Consider the following 12229-nt stretch of genomic DNA (forward strand, 5'->3'; position numbering starts at 1 on the left):
CTGTCCTCACTAAACGCTCATTTCCTATCCACCTCTTCCCTCATCCCCTGGTAACCACTGTTCTATTCTCTGTCTCTTTGTGTTTGACTATTCTAGGAACCTCACAGAATTAGTATCCTCTAACACTTGTCATTTTGTGTCTGGTTTATGTCACTCCGCATAATATCTTCGAGGTTCGTCCATGTTGTAGCATCTGTCAGAACTTCCTTTCTTCTTAAGGCTGAATAATATTCTGTTAATATGGATATACCACGTTTTGTTTATCCATTCATCTGTCACTGGAAGTTTGGGTGGTTTCCACCTTTGGTTACTGTGAGTAATGCTACTGTGAACATGGGTGTACAGATAATCTCTTTCAGTTATTTGGAGTACATAAGGAATGGAATTGCTGGATCACACAATAATTCTCTACTTAACTTTTTGAAGCACTGCTCTACTGTTTTCCACCGTGGCCCCATTCATTTATATTCCCACCAGCAATGTATAAGGGTTCCAGTTTCTCCACATCCTTGACAACATTTGTTATTTTCTGGATTGTTGCTTTTGTTTTTTAATAATAGCCATACTAATGGATTTAAAGTGGTATCTGGTGGTTTTGATTTGCATTTCCTTACTGATTAGTGACGTTGAGTGTCTTTTCATGTGCTTACTGGTCATGTCCCCCTTTCTGTATGTTACCTTTTTATTCTGCTGATAGTGTTCTCTGATGCACAAAACCTTTAATTTTGATGAAGTCCAATTATTTATCTATTTTTTTCTTTTGTTGCCTGTAATTTTAGTGTCCTATCTCAGAAATCGTTGCCAAATCCAGTGTCATGAAGTTTTTGCCCTGTTTTCTTTTAAGAATTGTATAGTTTTAGGTCTTCAAGTGATAGACCCATTTTTGAGTTAATTTTTATATATGGAGTTGGTAAGGGCCTGACTTGATTTTTTTGTATGAGGATATCCAGTTTTCCCAGCACCCTTTGTTGAAAAGACTGTCTCTTCCTCATTGAATGGTCTTGGCATCCTTGTCAAAAATCATTGATCATATATGTGAGGGTTTCTTTCTGGATTTTGTATTCTATTCTGTTAGTGTATATGTCTGTCTATGCTAGTACCACAATATTTAAATTACTTATAACTTTGCAGTAAGTTCTGAAATCAGTACACTTTTGTAATAAGTTGTGATACTCCAACTTTGTTCTTCCCTTTCAAGATGATTTTGGCTTTTCAGAGTCCCTTGAGATTCCATATGAAGTTTAGGATGGGCTTTTCTATTTCTGAAAAGAAAAATGCAGCATTGGAATTTTGATAGGGATAACACTGAATCCGTAGATCACTTCAAGTAGAATTGCCATCTTAATATGAAGTCTTATAATCCATGAACACCTGGTGTCTTTTCATGTCTTCTTTCTTTCTGCAGTGTTTGTAGTTTTCAGCTGTGTCACCTCCTTCTTTGAGTTAATTCCACAGTATTTTATTCTTTTTGATGCTATTGTAAATGAAATCATCTTGTCTATTTCTCTTTGGCATTGTTCATTGTTAGTGTATAAAAAAAAACACAACTGAATTTTATGTTACTGTTGCTGCTTTGCTGAGTTTGTTAGTTCTAACAGTTTTTGTGTGGAATCTTCAGGATTTTCTACGTATAAGATCATGCCATCAACAAGTGAGACGAAGCTTTTCTGAGATGAAGGCTAGTCTGAGCCTGTGTCTTTGTTTTTGGCATATATGATGACTTCTAAATTCCCCATGTATGCGGTTACTTTGGAATGTCCTTATATTTAAATATGTGATCCCCAAATGTGGGAAAGAGGTAAAATGCGAGTGGGAGAGGGCAGCTGCTTCAGCCAGTGGGGCAACAATGGCCACCTGCCTTGTGTCTGTACCTCCTGTACGATCCCAAGCAATAACCCTCTGACAGAACCCAGATCCACAATAGTTGGAGAACAAGGTTCTTATCATCCTGGCTCCTTCCCGCAAGCTATCTAAAGAATGCCAGTACAGCAGCCTGCCATGGGCTGGAGGCTGGGGCATGAGTAGTTGCTACTGACTGAAATTAAACTGTAATTTACTGAGCAAGCCTTCTGTTAGAAGCTGCCAGCCTTCAGATAGATTCCACGGTTTCAACATTGTTGCATCAGCTAGATTCTGCCAGTTCATTTGTTGTCTAGGTAGGGAGACATAGTTCTGGAGCTCTGTAATCTTCTTTATGCCCACATTTTCCTTTTTTTTTTTTAAGGTTTTATTTTTAAGTAACCTCTACACCCAATGTGGGGCTCAAACCCACAGCCCCAAGATCAAGAGTTGCATGCCCCACCAAGTGAGCCAGCCAAGCACCCCCACTTTTTCCTCTTAACTCACATTTATTTTACAAGTTTTGGTATCTTCTTTCTTCTTCCTCAAGTAATGTTGAAGATGAGGACTTGGATAGAAATCTCAGTCATGAAGTTATTTCTTATCATTTGGGGAAGTAATGTTGAAAATTTGCTTACACTGACCTACCATTGTCTTGAGTTAGCCAGAAGGCTTTGGTATTTACTATTTTTAAGTTTATTTATTTTGAGAGAAAGGGAGAGAGAGAGAGAAAGAAAAGTGAGTGGGGGAGGGGCAGAGAGAGGAAGAGAGAGAATCCCATGCAAGCTCCATGCTGTCAGTGCAGAGCCTGACACGAGGCTCAATCTCATGAACCAAGAGTTGGATGCTTAACTGACTGAGCTACTCGGGCACCCTAGTATTTACTACTTCAACAGAAGTTTTTATCACTCTATAAGTATTCTAATTTTCTGCTTAGAAAGTATTTTTTTAAGTGAAAGTATTCTTTTAAGGGCTTGTCTTTTGTATATTGATATTTCTAAATTCATGTGCAGAAAACTGACTTTTAAAATTGGAGGTCTCGGGGCCCCTGGGTGACTCAGTCAGGTAAGCATCTGACTCTTGGTTTCGGCCTGGGTCTTGATCTCATGGTTCCTGAGTTTGAGCCCTGCATTGGGTTCCATGCTGACAGTAAATAAAATAGAGAGTTTTTTTTTTATTAGATATGATCTTTAAGAGGAAAAAGATTAATCTATTCACTTCTATTGCAAGAAATAACAAAAAGTGGAAGAAGATTCCATTTTTAGTTTTATTATGAAAAGTGTAAAAACATGGGAGGGTAGGAGTGGTAGAAAGGGAAGGTGCTATTGCACAGGGCAGCCTCGTGACAAAGTATTATCCATCCAAATGTCACCTGAAGTAGAGGAATCCTGATCTCGACATAGGATTTAAAATATTTTTATGTATTTGCTTTAAAATATCTTTATAACAATGAGTCGGTCCATCCAAGAATAGGAGAGGTCATTTCATTTGTTCAGATGTAATTTAATGTCATTCAAGACTATTTTCAAATTTTCTTCATAGAAGTTTTTTTTACATTTCCTGTAAATTCATTCCTCTAATCTTTTGTTAGGGTCAATGAAGGTATTTACTGTAGCATGTCAATTTTCTATTCTACTACATCACTGACCAAGTTTTTATCGTTGGGTTTCTGGAGTTATGAAGATGGAGTATAATATCATCAGCAGTAGGGGTAGTTTTACTTCCTTTTTACTCATCCTTGTGCATCTGATATTTCTTAGGTAACTGTACTGATTAATACATCTAGTACAATAAAGGGAAACTAATGGGCATCCTTGTCTTGTTCTTGATCATAGTGGAAATACCTCTAGTGTTTCTTCATTAAGCAGGAGCGCCTGGGTGGCTCAGTCAGTTAAGTGTCTGACTTCAGCTCAGGTCATGATCTCACCATTCATGAGTTTGAGCCCCACATCAGGCTCTGTGCTGACAGCTCGGAGCCTGGAGCCTGCTTCGGATTCTGTGTCTCCCTCTCTCTCTGCCCCTCCCCAACTCACACTCTGTGTGTGTGTGTGTCTCAAAAGTAAACATTAAAACTTTTTTTAAAAGATACTGGTTTTAGGAGTAAAATATATGTATTTTAGCATGTTGAGGAAGTATCCCTCAATTCCTATTTTCTTCAGTGTTTTACTGCTGATTTTTTTTGAAGGCTTTCTTGTCTCTGAATATGCTCATACTTTTCTCCCTTAGGCATATACATTAAAATAAATACTGCAGTAAGTGGTATAATAAAGAAAATGGATTGTGAAAGGGGACACAGAGGAGTTAACACTGGAACTTAGTCTGAAGGCTACAGAAAAGTTTGGCAGGTAGAAAAAGGAATGGCATTCATTCAGCAGTAGAAATGATTTCATTAATGAGAACGATGATTTAGAAATAATGTGTAAGTCTGTCACAGGCTTTGGATACCAGACTGCATGTCCTAATCCTCTAATCCTGCCTCTCCATTCATTCTTCTGGTCACTTATAGAATCTCATCTTTCTTTTTTTTTTAATGTTTATTTTTGAGAGACCGAGAGAGAGCACGAGTGGGGAAGAGGCAGAGAGAGAGGGAGACAGAATCTGAAGCAGGCTCTAGGCTCTGAGCTGTCAGCACAGAGCCCCACACAGGGCTTGAACCCACGAACCATGAGATCATGACCTGAGCCTAATACGGATGTTTAACTGACTGAGCCACCCAGGCGCCCCAACTCTCACCTTCCTTAAATGAGCTTCCTTGATGTTTTTAGTCACCCTGTCCTTCTGCCCTCATCCATTACTGTTTATTTTTTCCTCTTGCTACTATCTTTTAGCCAGAAAGCAAACCCTTATTTAGATATCATTCTTTGTACACATTAAGACTTATGTGAATGAGTCATGTGAATCATAAGCATTTTTTTTTCCAGGATATAAGAGCAGTCCTAAAACTACAAAGTCGACTCAAACTCAAGATTCATTATTTCAGGAGCTAATAAGGAAAAGACTCAAAAGGGATGAACCCTGGGATTTCATATCAGAAAAACCCTGCATATATGAAGACAGATTAAAGAAACAAAAGGACAAAACTGAAAGTTTACAAATAATTTCAGTCACCCGTACAAAAATCCTCACGGTAGAAAGAAGCCATAAAAATACTGACTGTGGCCAAAATTTCACCCTGAAATCAGTCTTTGTTAAGCAACCGAGGGTTGCTCGAGAAAAAACACCCTCAAAATGTGAAATACAAAGAAATAGCTTCAAGCAGAATTCAAATTTACTTAACCAACCAAACATCAACACAGCAGAGAAATGCTATAAATGTAATATATGTGAAAAAGCCTTCATTCACAATTCATCCCTTCGTAAGCATCAGAAAAACCACACTGGAGAGAAATTATTTAAATGTAAAGAATGTTCGAAAGCTTTCAGCCAAAGTTCAGCTCTTATTCAACATCAAAGAACTCATACTGGAGAGAAACCCTTTATCTGTAAAGAATGTGGGAAAGCTTTCAGCCATAGTGCGTCCCTCTGTAAACACCTAAGGACCCATACTGTGGAGAAATCCTATAGATGTAAAGAATGTGGTAAATCCTTCAGCAGAAGGTCCGACCTTTTTATACATCAAAAAATCCACGCTCGAGACAATCCCCATAGATATAATCCGGGGAGGAAGGCATCCGGCCTTTCTCGGTGTCAGAGAATTCACCTCAGAAAGAAGTCCTATTTATGCAACGAATGTGGAAATGCCTTCAAGTCCAGCTCATCCCTGCGTTATCACCAGAGGATTCACACAGGAGAGAAACCTTTCAAGTGCAGTGAATGTGGGAGAGCCTTCAGTCAGAGTGCGTCTCTTATTCAGCATGAAAGAATTCACACTGGAGAAAAGCCCTATCGATGTAACGAATGTGGGAAAGGTTTCACTTCCATCTCCCGACTTAACAGACACCGAATAATCCATACCGGTGAGAAACTGTACAATTGTAATGAATGTGGTAAAGCCTTAAGTTCCCACTCGACGCTTATCATTCACGAAAGAATTCACACTGGAGAAAAGCCCTATCGATGTAACGAGTGTGGGAAAGGTTTCACTTCCATCTCCCGACTTAACAGACACCGAATAATCCATACCGGTGAGAAACTGTACAATTGTAATGAATGTGGTAAAGCCTTAAGTTCCCACTCGACGCTTATCATTCACGAAAGAATTCACACTGGAGAAAAGCCCTATCGATGTAACGAGTGTGGGAAAGGTTTCACTTCCATCTCCCGACTTAACAGACACCGAATAATCCATACCGGTGAGAAACTGTACAATTGTAATGAATGTGGTAAAGCCTTAAGTTCCCACTCGACGCTTATCATTCACGAAAGAATTCACACTGGAGAAAAGCCCTATCGATGTAACGAGTGTGGGAAAGGTTTCACTTCCATCTCCCGACTTAACAGACACCGAATAATCCATACCGGTGAGAAACTGTACAATTGTAATGAATGTGGTAAAGCCTTAAGTTCCCACTCGACGCTTATCATTCACGAAAGAATTCACACTGGAGAAAAGCCCTATCGATGTAACGAGTGTGGGAAAACATTCAGGTGCAACTCCTCCCTTAGTAACCATCAGAGAATTCACACAGGAGAGAAACCGTATCGCTGTCTGGAATGTGGGATATCTTTTGGCCAGAGTTCAGCTCTTATTCAGCATCGCAGGATTCATACAGGAGAGAAGCCCTTTGAATGTAACACGTGTGGGAAAAGTTTCAGACAGAGCTCATCACGGATTGCCCATCAGAGGATTCATACTGGAGAGAAACCCTATGAATGTAATACATGTGGCAAACCTTTCAGCCAGAGGTCATCCCTTACTAATCATTATAAGATCCACATTGAGGAGGATTCCTTGAAAGTAGATTTGCATGTGTGCAAGCCTTAAACCAAAGCTCATCACAGGATACATACTTGAGATTGATTTAATAGATGTAACAAACATGAGAAAACTTTTTAATTTTAATTTTGTCTCCATCAGATATTAAATTCTAAGGATAAAACAGCCTTGAGTACGTAATAAATATGTGGAAAACTTTTGTACCTGTCAGTCACTTGAAAATATCCCAAGACAAGTAAACCACAGTTGCAAATACTGATTTTAACCACTTGTAAGATAAAAGATGGGGTTTTTCTATCTCTTTATAGAGCACTATACACTAGGTGTGATAGGTAAACATGAGAAAAATCTGGGGGTAGGAGTGCTGGATTTCTCAAAGACACCGACCGTATGAGCCGGTAGCAAAACATATGCTTATGTAGACCAAATAATAGATAAAAAACAAACTGCAAACTACCTCAGTCTCTGGAATTTGCCTTTTCCAAAGCTGTTGTCAAACGTTGTGCATTGTTATCATTAAAAAAGAGAAAGAAAAAAATCTGTTCTCTTACTCTATTATTCTTCTAGTTTTTTCCAAACTACATCTAACAATCTCCCAAATTTTTAAAACAATTAAAAAAAATTTTTTTAATGTTTATTTAGTTTTGAGAGATAGATCACGAGTGGGAGATGGGCAGAGAGAGAGGGAGACAGAATCTGAAGCAGGCTCCAGGCTCTGAGCTGTCAGGACAGAGGCCCACGTGGGGCTCAAACCCATGAACTGTGAGATTGAGCCAACCAGGTGTCCCTAAAACAATTTCTAATTTTTTTCTCAGAATTACTTCTTAGTTGCCTCGAAGTCATTTACTATTTAACTGTACTTGCTATGTTCTGAACACTTTGTTAATTTAAGTAGAAAAATAAAGTTTTTTTTAATTTCAAGGTTAAGGCTATTAATATGTTTTTAGTTGGCTGCAGAAGAAATCCTAAGAAGTAATTAAAGAACATGTCACTGTGGCAGTCTTGAAAATGAATCAATTTCATGAAATAAAAGCATCTTTTCCCTACTTGATCTTTTCAAATTAAAAAAAAAATCAGACTGCAAAGGCAAATAAAGGAAATAATTCTAAGCCTTAGAAATGGTTTGCTTATCCCAGGTTTGAGCCAAGCACTATCCCGGGCACTGGCAATTGTACGGAAGAAAGCAACAGGCCCTATCTTCAAGAAGTCATGAATTGAGAGAATGGGGTTGGAGGGAATAGTGAATAAACAAGCAAATTATCGTAATGTGTTGAAGTATTTTTCACAGAGATGTTACAATGATACTGTGTTATAGAACATCTTATAAAGATTTAAACAGGATTAAGAAAGGAGGAATGGAGCCTAACCAAGGGGCCTTGACCATATATATAGTGACCCAGAGACAGTGATGCCTGAGCCCAGTTTTGGAAGAATAGAAATTTTCCAGATAGTAAGATAAGTACTTCCTTTGAAAAAAAAAAAAAGTATTTTGAAAGAGCGTGTGCATGCTTGAAAGCAGGGCAGTGGCAGAGAGAGAGAGAGAGAGAGAGAGAGAGAATCCCAAGCAGGCTCCAGGCTGTCAGTGCAGAGCGTGCCATGGGGCTCGATCCCACAAACCGTGAGATCATGACCTGAGCCAAAACCAAGAGTTGTCTGAGCCACCCAGGTGACCTAATTCTAGCCTTCTGGCTCATAATTCTCTTTTAAATCTCAGTATGATCAACTGAACATGTACAAAATCACACTTGTGCCTGTATTGCCTACTTAGTGAGTGGCACCATCATCCATCCAATTAATTGGGCAGAAGCCTGGGAGTCAACCTCACTTCCTACCTAACTCACCTCTCCCGATTATTTGAATGCACAAACCATGCCATATTCTAGCACATTAATATTTGTCACATGTTCTTCACCCCACTGCCTCTGCTTGAGTTTAGAGCCTCATTTACCTATCACTCAAGTTACTGTTAACAGCCCATACTTCTAAGCTTCAGTCTGTTCAGTTGTCTTTGACCTCCTAAACTCATTCTCCACACATTATCATCAGAGCAATTTCCCTTACATATAATCTTTACTTGGTTCCATAATTTCAGAATCAAATTCAAATTCCTTAGAATAGCAATTAAGACCTTTGATTATCTGGCCTCTGCCTTCTTCTCAAGCTTCAACATCTGTCATTCTCTTCATTACTTAATAGATGTTCTATTAATGTGCTGTGCTATCACCCACCAGTACCTTTGCATACGTGGCTTCCTCTCTTTGAAGTACTGATCTCACTCAGGGCGCATTTATGTCAGCTGGTGGGAGATGATAAACCCTTAAATGGGAAGGTCAGGAATCAGCATCACTGGCAGAAGAAACATCTGATCACTATACTCACAGATCTGTCAGGAAGCATCTGTGTGTCTGGATATTATTCGGGTTCAGTAATGAACGAAAAAATCTGAAAACTGGCAGAACGAAAGGATTTTAACGAAGGAATTCCTGGTCTGGAAGGGCTCCTCCTTTGCTTCAGGAAATGTGACATCTGTTTGTAAGGGGCATCGTTTACTGGGCTACTGACCAGGATTCTGTGGGCAAAGTCAGAGCTCCAGGTACATGGAGTCTGTCATCCATGGAGCTGCCCTGTGGGCCGGGACAGGAACTCAGGGCTTGCAAAGGTCCTAAGGCTGGGGTGAGAAATACAGAGAGAAAGAAAATGGATTTTAGATTGTCGTGATCAGAAGGCTGCTCTTGTCCCTGAGTTTCTTCTTCCTTTGCTGCCTTAGAATGTTTAATATTTCACTTAGCATAATACCCTCTAGGTCCATCCACGTTGTCACAAATGACAGCAGATATCATCCTCTGTATGAATGAGTGATAAACCATTGTGTGTATATATACCACTTCTTTCTTATGCATTCATCTATCAATGGTGGACACTTAGGTGGTTTCCATATCTTGGCCATTGTAAATAATGCTGCAGTAAACACAGGAGTGCAGGGGCACCTGGGTGGGTCAGCCAGTTAAACTCATTTCCGCTCAGGTCATTATCTCATGGTTTGTAATCCTGAGCCCCGCATCAGGAAGCTCAGAGCCTGCTTGGGATGCTCTCTCTCTCTTTCTCTCTCTCTGTCCTTCCTCCACTCATGCCTTCTCTCTCTCTCTCTCTCAGAATAAACTTTAAAAATAACATAGGGCATATATCTTTTCACATTTGTGTTTTTGTGTTCTTAGGGTAAATACGCAGTAGTGAAAGTATTGGATCATGTGGTATTTCTATTTTTAACTTTTGAGGACCCTCCATACTGTTTTCCACAGTGGCTTCGCCAATTTATATTCCTACCAAACAGTGTACAAGGGTTCCTTAAGTCAGACTGAGAAAGACAAATACCATATGATTTCTTTTATATGTGAAATCTAAAAAAACAAGACCAAAAACAAAAATGCAAACAAAAAGCAGAATCATATCTATAAATATACAGGACAAACTATGAAGGGGGGATGGGTAAAATGGGTGAGGGAGAGTGGGAGGTACAGGCTTCCATTTATGGAATGAATAAGTCACAAGAATAAAAGGTACAGCATATGGGGGCACCGGGGTGGCTCAGTTGGTTGAGCATCCAACTTGACTCTGGTCATGATCTCACAGTTTGTGGGTTCGAGCCCCGTGTCCAGCCCTGTGCTTATAGCTCAGAGCCTGGAGCCTGCTTCAGATTCTGTCTCTGTCTCCCTGCCCCTTCCCTGCTCACGCTCTCTCTCTCTCTCTCTCCAATATAAACACTAAAAATTAAAAAAATAGGTACAGCATATGGAATATACTCAATGATAAGGTAATAGCATGGTATGGTGACAAACAGTAGCTACACTTGTGAACATAGCATAGTGTATAAACCTAACTAATCACTATGTTATACACCTGAGAGTAATGTAACATTTGTCAACTCTACTCAAGTTAAACGAAAGATTTTTAATAATTCAGTTGAGGCACCAAATTTAAAAATCTAAAAGATATTTTAACATGAGGTAATCCATTAATGCCTTACCTGTGAATCTGTTAAAATATGGGAAATCACAGTATTGAAAATAATAATCTAATGTTTTAAGAACTAAGCTAGCAAGCAATATGGCATTTTAAGGCAATAATCCCGAGCTTCCCATTCTGTCTGTAATGAAATCACCAGATCTCCACTTCCCTGCAGTATCAAATGAGTAAAAAGCCTGATGAACTACATGGAGCATAACAACAGGAGTGCAGGACAGTGTCTGGAGGCAGAAACCCCCGTGTGACACAAGGCCCCTGTCTGCCCCAGCTCAGTGCTTCTGGACCTTCCAGGGTGCAGAGAGGAAGGGATCCAGCAGAGAGTGGGAGTTCCCCTGAGGAAAAGAAATAGGGATGACAATTTGAGGAGGGAAATGCAGCCTTAGGTCCAAGTACCAAGGACGTATGTATGTACTTGCTGCAAGGAGGGCGAAGTTTAATTTAAAAAGCTTAGAAGAGTCTGACGACAGTGTGATAAAGGAAATAATCTGTTAGCGTGACTGGCCCCATCTAAATAGTCCCTTTAGCTAAATTTTTAGAGAAGTTTCTAATATTTTTTAAAAATGGGTAACTGGAATTGTTGTGAAATTGTGTGGTTTTTCTGATATCAATTCTTTGAAATGTTTAAGACTACTTTACAGCCTAGCATGAGGTCATTTTTTAAAGTGTGTTAAAAAATGTGTTTTCATTAATTTTGGAATGCAATATTCCACGTCTCTTCGTTAAATCAAACTTGTGAATTCTGCTGTTCAGAAATTCCGTATCTTCGGTGACTTTTTCTTGGGAGGGGGGACTGGGGATCAGCTTTTCTATCAGTTACTGATAATAGCAGGTAAAAACACCTTTGTAATGGATTTGTTAATCTCTTTGGTCAATTTTTGCTTTATATATTTTGAAGCTACATTGTTAAATACGTAAGAGTTTATTAATCTTTTCTTGGTGAATTAACTTTTTGTTGATATGTAATTACTTTTCCTACTTCGTTATGTTTTTAACATGTTATTTTGCTTTAAATGTAGCCACATGAATTTTCTTTGTTTAATATTTGCCAGGTGTATCTTTTTCCATCTTTCTCCTCTTAAGATGTGTGTATCCTTGTTTTAGCATATAGCTATGTTTTTAAAACTCTAGTCTTACAGTATTTTTTAATTGTAAAGTTCATTCCATGTGCATATCTAGTGGTTACTGATAGACCTAGGTTTATTGTTACCATCTCCTTATGTACCTTTAGTCTACATTTTTGTTTCTGGGTTGTTAGGTTTTTTTGTGGATGTGGTTTATGTCATGTTATGGTATGTTGTTATATTATGCTATGTTATGTTATTTATTTATTTTGTCTTCCCTCTCCCCTATCCCATATCCTCTGCCTACTTGTTTGGAAACTGCATGCTCTATGTTGTAAGTTTTATCAACGACCATTTCTATACCAGAACAACTCTGATGAATATGTTCATGTAGTTGCTAATGGAAGAATGCCCTGTAGTGGTGGAGAAA

At 38.9% G+C, this 12229-nt stretch overlaps 1 protein-coding gene across 1 annotated transcript in view; it reads left to right on the forward strand.

The window, feature by feature from the left end:
• ZFP2 (ZFP2 zinc finger protein) overlaps positions 1–12229 on the forward strand; it is a 46107-nt gene that overhangs the window by 9849 nt on the left and 24029 nt on the right. The window contains exon 5 of the mRNA XM_077746248.1: positions 4761–6736. Coding sequence (XP_077602374.1) covers positions 4761–6736 — 1976 coding nt within the window. The remainder of the gene's footprint in view (positions 1–4760; positions 6737–12229) is intronic.

This window comes from Crocuta crocuta, unplaced genomic scaffold, assembly GCF_008692635.1.
Source record: "Crocuta crocuta isolate KB4526 unplaced genomic scaffold, BGI_CrCroc_1.0 scaffold218, whole genome shotgun sequence".
Taxonomy (NCBI): Eukaryota; Metazoa; Chordata; class Mammalia; order Carnivora; family Hyaenidae; genus Crocuta; species Crocuta crocuta.